Source organism: Eumetopias jubatus, unplaced genomic scaffold (genome assembly GCF_037043125.1).
Source record: "Eumetopias jubatus isolate StellerSeaLion01/CBP00866 unplaced genomic scaffold, mEumJub1_p1.0 scaffold_4, whole genome shotgun sequence".
Classification (NCBI taxonomy): Eukaryota; Metazoa; Chordata; class Mammalia; order Carnivora; family Otariidae; genus Eumetopias; species Eumetopias jubatus.
This window is the reverse complement of record NW_028274810.1, coordinates 101,090,921-101,105,367: the sequence shown is the minus strand read 5'-3', so window position 1 is coordinate 101,105,367 and position 14,447 is coordinate 101,090,921. Positions and strand designations below refer to the sequence as shown.

Here is a 14,447-nt window from a genome sequence, read left to right as displayed (position 1 = left end):
TCCAGGGGAGAAGACATGAGCTGCTGGAGCAGAGGCCTGTCACAGGGAGCTGGCATGAGTTCTCATCCGAAACCCAGACCTGGTCCCCAATCCAAGCCCAGAACGTCACAGCAGTGTGGCCTACAGCCCATTCCCAGAATTCTGGGCCTGCATAACTCTCTAGCTGGACCCCTTCTCTGTGGCTGGTGTCACGCGTGAATGAAATCACTATGCAATTTTCCTTTACCTTTCCTTCAGATCACAAGGCTCAGAGAAGAGATACTTTTTACCTTTCCCATAAAGTGTTCAGTTGAGCAGGAAGACTGACGTGAAATCAATAAAAAGAAGACTCTAGGAATTCTACTACTCACTAGCTCATTCAGAAAGTGATCACAGAAATTGACTGTAGGTCCAGAATGAAATACAACAAATTTTAGGAAAATTGAAAGGCAATTTATCAGAATCACTTTTTTTTAAAAAAGACTTTATTTATTTGAGAGAGAGAGAGAGAGAGCATGAGCAGGTAAGGGGCAGAGGAAGAAAACAGACTCCCCGCTGAGCAGGGAGCCTGACGCGGGGCTCGATCTCGGGACCCCAGGATCACGACCTGAGCCGAAGGCAGACGCTTAACTGACAGAGCCACCGAGGCGCCCCCAGAATCAGTCTTTTTGTAAGAAGGGTTGTGGGCAGGAGAGAAAACAAGGATGGTAAGAAGGAAATCTAGGATCCATGCTGGGTTTCACAGATTTCAGCAGGAACATACATTTCCAAAGCAGTCAAATTTTTTTTTTAAAGATTTACTTATTTATTTTAGAGACAGAGAGAGAGTGTGGGGGGAGGGGGAGAGGGACAGAGAGAGAGAGAGAGAGAATCAGCAGACTGATGCAGAGCTTGATGTCACAACCCTGAGATCACCTGAGTGATTCAACCTGAGCTGAAATCAAGAGTCAGACACTCAACCAACTGAGCCACGCAGGCACCCCTGCAAAGTAGTCTTTGAGAAGTCTGATATGTCTTTAAAGTCTGACACAGTATGTTAAAAACCCATGTAAATTTTGAATTCTATTCAATAACACATTCCCATTCATTTTAAGCGAAAACAAATACCTAAACCTGATTAAAATCACTGTGCTTCGGACACCCTATCAGATGTCCGAAGACTCCGGCCCCCCGCTACTGGGAGGGAGGAGATGTTTACACACCACCACAGTCTAGATGCTCAAGTGCATGGGATGAGCACAGACTTGAGTCAAATGAACTTGGGTTAAAATTTCGGTACCAACATTTTATTATCTTAAATGTGATCTTGAGGACACACTTCAATCTCTCTGAGCCAGTTTCCTCATCTATGAGATGAAATTCATAATGACTGGTTAGCCAAGTTGCTATAAAAATCAAAGATGACGACCTACAGGGAGAAGTAGCACGGTCCTGCGGCACAGTAGCCACTGCTATTATTAGCTCCAGGTATTGGCAAGAGACGACAGCAGGAGCTAATTCCCCTACCAGGAGTTCCCAAACCACCACCTACCTCTCCTCAACTCTTAACACAGGTGTGATTTTTTATCTATTTTGCATGATTTTATATTTATTTTGTGTAATTATTTCCCTCAATGTCCTGCCCTTAGACTGAAAGCACCATGCAAGTAAGGGACAAAGTCTGTTTTTACCTCTCCATTATATCCAAGGGCCCATTGGCGCTCACTAAATATATTCTAATATTTTATACTACATATAAATATACTCCAATATTTTAATTCAACTATTGTTTAGCCATAGATAGCAACTAAGCACTTTGGTACGAAATTAAATCAAGTAACCTGTGATAAAAGGCTAGCCCTCCTGCCTATAGCAGGAAGGATATTTTGAATGAATACTGGTTTATCGAGAGAGAGAGAGAGAGAGAGAGAGAGAGAGAGAGAGAGAGAACCCATCAACAGTTGAAAGTTAATGTTTCAAGTTCATACACAAATACAAAGGTCAAGACAGAAACTCTTCAAAATCCCGAATCATAATATTCTACATTTTCTCTGATGGAAAGTTCCTTAGAGACCATGTGATCTAATCTTCTAGCTTAATAGAAGGAACCAAGGCCTGAGGAGATAAAGGTGCTCTTTCAAGGGGTCATAGTGAGTTAATTATGAAGGAGTCCAAGCCACAGAAGTAGCTCTCCTTCCACAGAGTACCCCCTAAATATAAGTCAGAGTCCAAAACTAAGAATTTAGGCATTGGCTGAGGAATAAAAGAATTTTCATGCTGACAATAAGATGCAGTAAATGTGGCCTCTATACAAAGTATGTAACATCAGGAAAAAAATGGTTTAGAAAAATTTTTTTAACAACATATGAGAAAGGATCTCATTTCAAAGTGGTAATCACCGCCCAACACAAAGCTATACGTACATAAATGATGATTTAGAAAACAGACTTATTATTTTAATCCCACTGTGATTCAAATAATTTATAAAGCAGCAATATCTGAAGATTAAGCCGATCTCCTGACCAAAAATATTGCTAGCTTTCTGCACACTGAAATCAAACTTTATAAAAACAGAAATGTAGCATCCCCAGAAAAAGAGGGACATTGGACTATAAGTATGTCTTCAATGCTTGTGTGAATGTCTCTTTGTTCCCAGTGGGAAGTCTCTGGGAAATACTATGAAAAACATGACCATTGCCTTATGCCTCTTCACTGTGATGGTGTGAGTATGGGGGGAGGAGAGGGAAAAGGTGAGGGCAGAGAGGAAGAACACAGCCTTCACAGCATTAACACACACACACACACACACACACACACACACACACACATCAGAGAGATCAGAGAGATAAGAAAAGAACGACGTTTAGTGCTGAACTCACCAAACATTTTATATGACATGGAAGTAAAGCTTCTTAAAAAAGATTTTTTTTCAGGAAATATAAAGAAAAATATAAGACACCCAAAGGGCAAGAGAAGAAAGGAGATCAATAAATGGTGGTTAAACATATTGGCCACTAATTTAATTACCATAATTTCCAACACAACTCCTGACACTGTTTTAAACAGATTGACCAAAAACTATAGATGTTGTTGAGATAACCATACTTACATGAGATTGTAGACTTGGCCTTTGAATTAATAACAATAATACACTGAGCAATTAAGTGCCAAGCAGTTTTCATACTGTTTTCACCCCATCTTTGTAACAACTGTGAGAAATTATACTTATTTTATTGGAGATTTGGTCATATGGAGATATGACCCATGAGAAAACGGAGATTCAGAGGAGCCAAGAAACTCACCCAATGTCACTAGTTAGGTGGAATTTGAACCATACCATCTAACTCTAAATCTAGTCTTTTCTCTTACAATAAATGCCACTCATTTATTCAACATATTTATGCCAAAGGCCCATTTGGCAGGCACTCTAAAAGAAACTAAGGCTACAAGCACAGATGTAGCCCACACCCCAGAAGACAATCAAATGGTCACAAATAAATGTATAATTCAAAGAACTTTGATAGAAATAATATCTAATTGTCTTAATTGAATTAAAATGAGCTGTTGTAGCTTAGAACCAAAGTATCAAGAATATACAACCCGAGAACAGATTTTCTTTCAGATCTGCTTTAAAGATATGTTCAGGAACCAGTATCCTCCCCTGTCACAAACTGTTCAATACAGATGATCATCAGTTTGGGAGGAGACTCATGAATGCACACAAATTCGTGAATTTCATTATTTCAAATCTCCCGTTAGCCTGTATTTTCTATTTTCTCTCTCATTCTGGATGACATTTTTTTTAATGGCTTTAGAATAAATGCTTCTCTGGTGGAAAGATAGCTCATTTCAGTTAATGACCAAAAAGTAAAGTGGAAGATGAAAAATGAATTCAGAAGGAAAAAGGATCAGAAACAACGAACCACTGGAAAATCACAGACATGACAAACATCAGGTCTTAGGTGTACCAGAGTCTTCTGATCTAATACACCAGACAAGAACCTAGGAAGTGGTCAAAACTGGAGCTATGTTATTAGCAGATTCACAGGCTCTGAAAAATTTATGTTTTACATAAGAGGAACCCTTTAAATGTAAGCGTCAACCTTGGATTCTGATTCAAGATTCTAATATAATGACAAGAAAAGCTAATAAAGGATAATATTTTGGTGAACTTTTACTTTTATGTGCTTCTGGAAACATAAGCTGTCCATATTCACCAACATTTCCTGATACTCTGAGGTACAAGAGGAGGGGAGCGATAAGCCAAAATGAAACTAACAAGGATCTTTCCAATGTCCAAGCTGGGCAGACCGTGGACAACTTCACCGACCAAGAGAACGTCCCATGTGCTGTTCCTTCACCTCTACCACCACCAGACAAGCACAGAAGCCCCAAAGCGAGAGATGGCTAGTCAAAAAATAACATTCCAAAAATATTTTCCCAAGATGGGGAAATATAGAACAAATGCACACTACACAAGAAACGGCGCTTATGACTTACTTTACCTGATCTGAAACACAGAAATTTGACTCTAAACAGCCAGCAGAGTGGTCACTACAAGTCCTCACCATCTAAACAGGTGGCTGCATACAAGCTCACAAGGGCACATTTGTATTAGGCCAGGCCAGCTAGCCAGACCAGCGGGAGGAACCTGCCCAGAGCTGATTCATGAGCACAGCTTCCTAGTCACACTTTGTTTGCTAAGTATAAAAAAAAAAAAGTTGAAGTAAAGGCCCTAGAAAAGAAAGGCAGTCCACAACTGTTTTCCAGACAAGTATGGTCCTGACTCAAATGAGGATTTTCTGAAACAAATCTGGAGCGTTAAGTGCCTCTGGACCCAAATCCTCTTGTCCGGAGAGATAGTAATTTTAGACTTACAAGAGAAAAGCAGAAAGGAAGAGTATTCTAAGTGGAGTGAATTAAGAAAAGTTTCAGAAGCAACACTACACGGAATGGGGAAAAACTGCCCAAAACCCCCAAATGCAATGTTCAAATAAATGTGATCATAATTGGGAAGACAGCCCTCCTATCAATGGAAAACAAAACTAAAACTAGTAATAAATGCACTACTCCTAAATTCATCTCCTTATCACAATCCCCAAACTGAACCTGCTGGAAGCCAGATGATACTTCAGTAATACTGTCAGTGGCTAGAATTTACCGTTAGCCTTCCTTACAACTTTCCACCAAAATCAGGGTCCTCCTCTCACAAGAGGTGAGCACACACAGCTCCACATTCATATGACACAATGAAGGGTTTATGCTCAGAATCTCTCCCTGTCTCACCAACGTCCCATGAATTTCCTCACTATCCTATGAGCACTTATCAGCTGCACATTCTTCCACATCATGTGCTTCCACCTTCCAACCTCCCAAATGCACAAAACTTAAGTGTCACTTCCAAAATTTTTTCCAACTTTCATCAGAAGAAAAAAGCGGAGAGGAAACAGAGAGTAACAACTAATACAATTCGCCAACTTCATGTACCATCTACTTGGGTAAGAACTGAACTTGTCCTAAACCTGAGTATTATGATTGCCTCCCTACATTAACCATGGTAAGAGCCATCTGTCTGAGCCCTGGCTACAAACAGGACACACAAAATGCGTAACCCCCCCATCACAGAAAAGACTAGTGCAGGGCCCATCAAGCAATGCGCACAGAATCTGGCCTGGTCAGTGCCTCCACCTTCTCAAGCATCAACTCCTCTTTTTACTCCTCTCCTACAGAATGTATAAGTCACACAACAAAATACACAAACACCACAAATGCCACCTTCTGCTAAAACAAATAAAATAAAGAAACAAAATACCTGGAACCTTAACTTCTATCACAAATGTCACTGCATCCATTTTTTCTTAATTGTCAAGACATTTCCCATAAACTCTGAAATGAATGGACTCTTTCCTTTTGAAACAATAGAAAATGATGTGACATAACCTTTTATTTCTTTTAAAAAATCACTTTAAGGTGATAATGTTGCAACCATGATCCACAACTACTCCTGCGTACGTCAAAACGTATACACTATTTCATCTTCAGACTTCAGAAACAGATCACAAGAAATATAATTTGCTCTGGCAAACAGGCTCTCAATCAAAACAAGTTCCACCCACCTTCAAAGCAACCAATAGCTGCCCACCTACCACCCTTCCTAAAACATCCAAACAGAGCTGCTCTTGGGCCCAGGCATTCCCTACCAGCCACACAGCAACAGAACAGCCTGCAGGTTTGTTCTGCAGGTGCTTGAGGCAAACAAGCTCAGCACCAGGCATCATGCAGGACTCAGGTTAAAGCTGTACCCAGAGAGGAAAGGGGAAGGGAAAGGGGAAAGGGACAGGAACAGCAGGATCCACAACGTTCTCCATTTGCTTAATGCATCTCCGGGCAGACCCCATTCTTAGCTCTGATTTCACGCTTCGCAACACCACCTACATCGCCAGCCAGGGCTGAATTAAAGGCTCTTAGGAACATGCACTATGAATGATGAAATGATTCATAAACATCTTCAGAAGTGAGAAAGAGCAGCAAAAACCATCACTGTTTCGGTGAGGCCAGAGGAAGATAGCCTACCTGCAGGGGCTGAATGGATCATCCATGACTAATAGAGGCTCTGGTGAGTCTAGCTGTATCCCTGAACCTCTACTTACTGTTAAAACTCTGCCCTTTTCTACTCTAACAACTCAAAATGGAGGCACATGCAGTCTGAGAGACCTCATAGAGCTTTCACTGAGCTTGTGCTATGACCTAAGCCTTCACGCAGAACGCAGAAACTTCCCCCTCACACTGACAGGACTGAGCATGTGCTGTGACCCTCCCTCATCCATACACTGTCTCTCAACGCAATCAATCTCAACCCTGCTGTTTCCGTAAATAAAGCCCAGCCAACAGACTCTGCAGCTTCTCCCTGCATACCAAGCTAGTGTGCAGGGAAGTGGGGCCTTAGAAAGGGGATCCGAGACAGCCAACACCAGGGAACTCGGCAAGCCACACCATCTATCGAGAGGCTTCAGAGAACTGCCCTGCTGTGACAAGACAACAGCAAGTTTTGCTTTTTTTAATTGTGGTTTTATTTTTTTTAAAGATTTTATTTATTTATTTGACAGAGACAGACACAGTGAGAGAGGGAACACAAGCAGGGGTAGTGGGAGAGGGAAAGCAGACTTCCCACCAAGCAGAGAGCCCGATGCAGGGCTCCATCCCAGGACCCTGAGATCATGACCTGAGCCAAAGGCAGACGCTAAAGACTGAGCCACCCAGGCGCCCTTTAATTGTGGTTTTAAATAGCAAGATCTTCAAGAAGGAACAGAATCAAAACATAAAGATATGACCATACATAGGATTAATTAACAGAAACTAGAGCACATTTATAAACATAGTAGTAGCTACTTAAGGGGAACAACCCCACAAATTTTGTTTTGAAAACTTTGTAAACATTTGGGAAAAAAAGCCACACAAACAATTCTGGCAAAGCTGTGGAGTTCCGGGTGTTGTCCCAGCTACAACCGCAGTAGACAGTATAGAAGACAGAGTGTCTGAAGAACACTGTGTTCTATGAAAAGAGCTTAATCTCTCTTAAATAAGAAGCCCTAAAATTGCCTAAATAACAAATAAAAACATTTCTCAAAGAGATACTAATCCAGTCAGGTATGTCTAGCTTGAAAAATGTACTTCTAACACGAACAAGGACAGGAAAGTCCAAATCAAGAGGTCAAAGAACACCACACCACAAATACTCAAGCACCTAAAAATCTCATTTGAGATCTCCTGATTCAAAGGTTTAGGCAATTCTTTATAGTACTGTCCATGAAGCTAACTTCATTTAAAATTTAATCAGAAAAAATTTCTAAAGCCACATCAGCAAGGCCATGCCATGCTAGTCATACTGAGTGCTATGAAGTATATTGTCCACAGCACCAGCCATTTTCTGTTAAAATCTTTAAAAACACACCCTTTATGCCTCTCCCCACAACCTGCACCTCCAACAAAAAGGCAAAGTGGGCTGTCCACCACGTAAGATAGCCTAGTTCCGTATGTGTACGCAAGCGTGTTTCCATTTGCAAACTAAGAGATGATTCTATGTATGATTCCTTATAGTTACAATTAAAAAAGAAAAGTAAGACCATGAAACTCCTGAAAATGTATAAAGGACAAGATAGAGTAGGAAAAAGCAGTGCTAATTGCGTTTCCCACAAATGTAACAGAGTGTGAAGAAATTAAAGACCTGCTTAAGAGAGTACTCCATGTCCTCAAGATTCCTAAAATAAATGTGGAATCCATTCCATTTCCTTATTACTCCTGTTTTTGCTACCAAATAAACTAAATTCTGAGACGATGATTAAAAAACTCTCATCTTACTGAAAATGTCATTTATACAACATGAGAAATGCCAAATACACTTAAGTAAAATTTGCTTTTGACCCAGCACCTGAATCAAGTATCTACAGCTTGGAAGACTACTCTCCCTATTGGGAAAAGTCTGTCCCCAGACGTGTGAGACCAGAAACAGTCGGAAGAAAAAGGCTCTCTAAAACAGAAGCAATTGAATTGCTTAGAAGCCAAATAGCACGAATATGACTATCAGAGTATTTCCTTCAAAAGTGCATTTTTTCAAAACTACCGAATCACATGGAAAATGCACCCTTGGAGAAATCAATGTAAAATAATAATTTAATAAATTCATCATTATTCTGAAAAACCACATGAGCTGTTCCATGAAACACAGCATAAAAATGGTTATTATGATAGCAATCCAAGAAGTGTAAACTATAATTTTGGTCCCACCAAATACCCTGAGTGACACTAAGGGCAATCCATCAGAACCCTACGACCTTTTCTCCAAACACTGGGTCCCCAGCGGCCGAGGACTCCTCCAACACCCTCCTGGTCGTCGTTCCTGCCATTCGCCTCATCGCTGCCCTCTGCACGCCCCTCGGGCGGCCCCCCAGCCCCGTGGTCTCCTCAGTGGTGGCACACCCCGGGGCTCACCTCATCTGCAGTTCTCTTCTCTTGTGCGTGGAGAACTCACACACGCACCCACAGTCCCAGCCAGCTCCTCTCTGGAGAAACCTCCGTACCGGGGACAGCTGGGAAACCTCAGAGAACTTCGTTCTCCTCTTGCTGCCCCCTGTCAACTTTTTCTGGGGTGCCTCATCTCTCTTGACAGATGATAAAACTCTTTGGGGGCAAGGACAGTATCAAAATCATCTTTACTGGAACCACCTAAATCTCTTCTTTTGTACCTCAAAAAAAATACATCTGAAGCACTGAGAAGGGCAAAATAACACTTAAGATAATCATTCCCTGGCAGAAATTACAAAACCTAAAACTAAAAATGAGGAAACATCAAACAAACCCGAACTGAAGAATATTCAACAAAACTGGCTTCTAACTCATCAAAAATGTTAATGCCATGAAAAAGAAAAAAAAGCCAAAAACATGTTGTGAAAAATGCTATATATAATATGCTATATATAGCTAAATATGGACTATATTAGATTAAATGGTATTATATCAATGTCACCTTTTCTGATTTTGCTAACCATATCACGATTATATAAGAGAACGTCTTTGTTCTTGAGAAATACACATTGAAATATTTAGGGAGAAAGAAGCTTGATGCTGCAATTCATTCCTAAATAGTTCAGGAAAGGAAAACAGAAAAATGAAGCAAAGATGATTAATATGGAGAATAACTCAGCAAAAAACAGAAATAATAAAGTAAATCTGTAATAAAGTTAAAAAGATATATAATACATAAAATCAGTAAGAGTAAATTAATTAAGCAAATACTGCAAAATGTTAACAACTGGTGAACTAGATGAAAGATATATACAGGAGTATATGTAGTAACATCAAAACTCTTGAGTTATATACATAAAATATTTAAAATTTTAAATATATATATTTAATATATATTTATATTATATTTAATATATATATTAAAATATTTAAAACTTTAAATATATATATATTAAAAAACCTACTTGTACCAGTAAACCTTCAATCATCGGTCCTCATGGAATCTAGAGACTGGACACATGACTGGCAACGAGTGACCTGCCACGCTACCTGCTTCCACGTGCTCTAACCCCCAGACTGGATCACTTAACACGCAACTCTGAGTTCAATCCAACCTCAGAATATGAGGTCAGTTCTCCTCCTCAGAGAAAACCGAGGAGCCCTGAAACCTAGTGGTTTGGTAAATTAAGTAAGCCAATGTGCCATTTTAACATAAATTCCAATTCTAGAAATGGGCTGTTTCCATCAGGCAAGTCCTATCTTACACTGAGAACCACCCTCTGACTCTACTCAGTACTTCCAAGCCCCTAAGACCTGGGCCCTATTTTCTCCACGGTTGTCTGGACCACTAGATGTCTGCTTACTGCTGCTGACCATCTGCCTAGACCTCATTCCTGCCCCATTTCCTTGCCACCTGGGTGCCTGCAGGGATATGCACACACAATCGGCACACAGGCTGCCCATGTGCTTCCTTCTGTGGCCCCTACTGCTAGGTCTTCCCCAAAGTCCTGTGATCCCAAGTACTTCCACACTGTCTCCGGATCTTGGACCTCCCTCTCTCCTGATTCACCTCGTAGTGAACAACAATTGAACGATTAACATTTTTGAATAGATTAAAAGTGAGCTGAGAGTGTAAAATGAATATACTATGTTAATGGATTCTTTCTAAAATTAAAAAGGTTTATTACATAAAAACTGACTGAAAAACTATTTTGTCCACTGTCATACTCAGTTTTTCATGAGTAGAAAATTTATCAAATGTATAGTAAGAACTATAACATGCAAGATTTTAAAGAGTTTTTTTACTTACCAGAAATATAAAAATGTTTAAAATGTTTTATTTACGAACAACAAATTGTAAAGCAAAAGCAAGGAAAACTTAACATTCAGGCAACTCTAGAGAAAAACACTTGTTGGAAAAAAAGATACTCTTTGACTTTTAATGAGTACTAACTTCACATCAAGAGAAGGGAAGCATTTAGAAACAGTGTGGTTAAATTTTGTTTTCTAACTGTCCCTCATGTGTGGAAATGGAGCTGAGCGTTATGCATGCTGCTCTGATTTCCAACAAACATGCTGATTTATCCTATCAGTTCTAACTATCTGTTCACTTGCTTTCTCAGAGTTTCTATGGCAAAAACTATTACGCCATGTTAACAAAGGTTTTTATTTCTTCATTTTTTCATGTCTTAATGGACAGGGGACTCTTTTTTTTTTTAATTTTAGAGCCATACTTCTAACACTCTGCCTTTAAGTATAGTGCTTGTTGTAGATTTCTGTTTAATTATTCAGTCACAACAGCGAAGTTTCATTCTATGGTTACTTTGGTTAAGAGTCCCCTCCCCCAACATGGACTAGTTGACTTTCAACAACTGTTCTCTCAACATCATGATGAGTATATAGTTCTTCTTCATCATGTTAAAGTGGTAAGCTATATTAACAGATAAATTTTTAAACCAGTCTTGTGTTCTATAAACCCAACTTGAGTAAGTAGATTTTTTCATGCTTTGCCAGATTCCCTTTTCTAATATTTTACTTAAACATCTTACATGCATGTTCCTAAGTAAGACTGACCTATCAATTTTACTTTTTAATCTGGTTTTGGTATAAAGGTTTAACTAGCTTCATAAAATGACGCAGGGAACCTACACCATCTTTCTCTGTTCCCTGGAACACTGGTAGAGTTTACTTATAAAGCCACAGTCTAAATTTTTTTATTATTTTTGGTCTAATGAGAAGAAAAGGAAATGTCCTGTACAAATTATGAAAATGCCTTTAAAGGAGAAAGGCATGCATTTTTTTTACCCACTTCCTCCTCCTTCCAGCCTGAAATTTGGATGTCACAGCTACCATTCGAGTGACATCTTGAGTACGAGGTAAAAGTTGAAGTTAAGGATAGGTCCCTGATGGTTGTGGAGCCCCACACCCACCTAGGACTGCTTCTTCTCAAACTCTGCTTACCTAGGAGGGAAATAAAGGTTCTATTTTGTTTCAGTCTATTACACAGTCTCTCTCTGATAGTTCTAGTGTTGAAGTTCCCAGGTGTATATCTTACCGTTTGTTTTATCTGACTCAAGTTGATGGCACATGGTTTCTTCCAACATTTTGTAATTTTTAACAGTGCGTCTGGCATTCAAAGACATACTATCTGTATATACCCTACAAGTTCGTGAATGAGAATATGCCTGTTGGAGGCTCAATGGCCCAAGACCACTTGTTACATTATCTTCTCATCCTAGAGTTCTCATATTTTTCAAGAATGTAAATTCATGTCCCAGCTGCCATGGGGGCAAAGCCCAAAGTTATGAATTATAAGGGAAATTCTCCCTCTAATCCTCCCTCTCTTCTTTTCTGTGCTTAGAGTCCCAGTCCCAAATAGGCTTTCTCTATCATTTCCCTCTAATTCCGGATACATCACCTAGCTCACCCTTTCACTGAAGAACGGACCTTTGATGGCCCTCTAACTTGGTAGAGGGCTCTCAGTTCCAACTCCCTTACCCCTGAGATCAAGACCCCATCTCTTATACCTGGTGGGTGTTAAAGGCAAGACCCTTTGGTTAAGGAGACAGTAACTAACCCAACCTCCTCTCATCATGGGCTGATGAGGATCAGCTTAATGCTTTACTTGACAGTTTCTCTTAATTCGTACAAGCTCAGCTCTGCATTTAAAAGTTGTCATATTTTATTCAACACTGGTAGATGTTTACTGGCAAAGGGTTTTTGAAATTATCAAAGCTGATTTTTTTGTCCTATCTTATTAAAGTTCTTATATTTTAAAAAAAAGTTCTTATATCCTCAGTAGGGCTGTGTTTCCAAATATACATGTACTCTCAACCGTTTCCAACATTTGCCATCTGACATAAATGGTTAAGAGTTCGAATGTGATGGCAGAGGAAAAGCAAACAAAAAATTACTTATACCTAGTTCCAGCTTCTTGTCCTCAAAAGCGATACAAACACCATGAGCTATGATGAACTGACAACTTCACTAAAACAGAAGATTTTGAAATGTCTGAAATCCAAATTAACTGAAATAAAGGAGATCTACATTGTCACTTTTCAGATGAAGTATAAAGATTTATTTGAAAAAAGATGGTCACAATGTTATTTAGAATAACCAAATATTGGAAAACCATAAATGTTCAACAAGATGGGAATAGATAATTGAGACATCCACATGATGGGAGATAAGATGCTCATTACAAATGCTTGTGCAAAACGTTTAATGACATAGTACTATGTTCATAATAAAAGAAAATGAATAAAGGAATGCATGATCATATGTATATTATGTGTAAACAATATTTTAATTATAATCTTAATACATACACATACACCTATATACACATGCACATAGGTGTAAACTGAAGGGGAAAAACACAAACATGGATTATACAATTATATTATCATTTCAGTTTGCTTCTTTAACTTTTGTACTTATCAAGTTATTTTCTAGTGAGCACATATCTTTCTCTTCATTAGAAAAGCTTGAAGTTATTTTCCAACACAGCCAGAAGAAAATGAGGTCGTATGAGTCAATCTATGATAAAATCATCAATGTTAAGAGCACAGGCTTTGAGTGGAATAGGCTTGGGGTTTCCTGTTTAGTAACTGTATGCCTTAGGCAATTCTTTAATATAACGCCAATTTTCTCATTTGTAAAATAAAGGTAATGCCAACCTCACTGAGCTTTTATGGGAACTAAACAATCAAACATGGAGTAAGCATTCACTGTGAGCAAGTAGTTGTTCTCCCGTGGGCCCTGAAAAGAAGATGTTACAATTTGATTTCTTGAGATCACACTTTCTTAAGAAATACCAAATGCTAAATCTACTAATGATACAGTTCAAGATATCAAAACCCATCCATGTGTGGGAGACAGCAGAGTCAGTGATAGAAAACTGAAGTAAAGATATTAAGGATTATGAAATAAGGTTTATGACTCTTAAAGATGAGAATTACAAATAAGGAAAAAACTAGAAGAAACCCTATGGTATTGGATTAGATGTGGAGAATTTGGTATGAATGCATGGACACACACATACTGATACAGAAATATAGATGTAAAAGTTTGCATACTCTCCTTCTCCCCCACTTTCCTCTTCCCTCCCCCACCTGACACACCCTAGCTGTTTACTCAGAGGCCTGACAGCAGTGACAGGAAGTAATGACCACACCTAGGTATCATTCTCCAAAATCTAGGACAATTTGACCTAAAAATGAATAATGATAGTAAGAGATTAGATAAACAACTGAACAAAATAAGAAGCCATTAATCCACCTAGTGTAAATAAATGAATAAAATGAAAGTTTCATGGGAAGAGGCTATTTATACATAGCCTCAAAGCAACCTTCCACAAAATGGTCAATAATTATCAAAGGAAAAAGAGAAATTCTACAATTGCAAAGTCTGGCAAACAGCACCTTATTCAACTGATTAAACATTACCAGCCATGAGACAAAAATTAT

General features: G+C 39.0%; 1 protein-coding gene across 5 annotated transcripts in view; it reads right to left on the bottom strand.

The window, feature by feature from the left end:
- RERE (arginine-glutamic acid dipeptide repeats) overlaps nucleotides 1-14,447 on the bottom strand; it is a 411,621-nt gene that overhangs the window by 135,669 nt on the left and 261,505 nt on the right. Inside the window, exon 1 of one of the 5 annotated variants that reach the window (XM_028108517.2) lies at nucleotides 6,532-6,715. The exons of the other annotated variants lie outside the window; for them this stretch is intronic. Coding sequence (XP_027964318.2) covers nucleotides 6,532-6,557 — 26 coding nt within the window. The 5' untranslated portion in view covers nucleotides 6,558-6,715. Of the gene's footprint in view, nucleotides 1-6,531; nucleotides 6,716-14,447 lie in introns of those variants that run through there. 5 annotated transcript variants of the gene reach the window in all.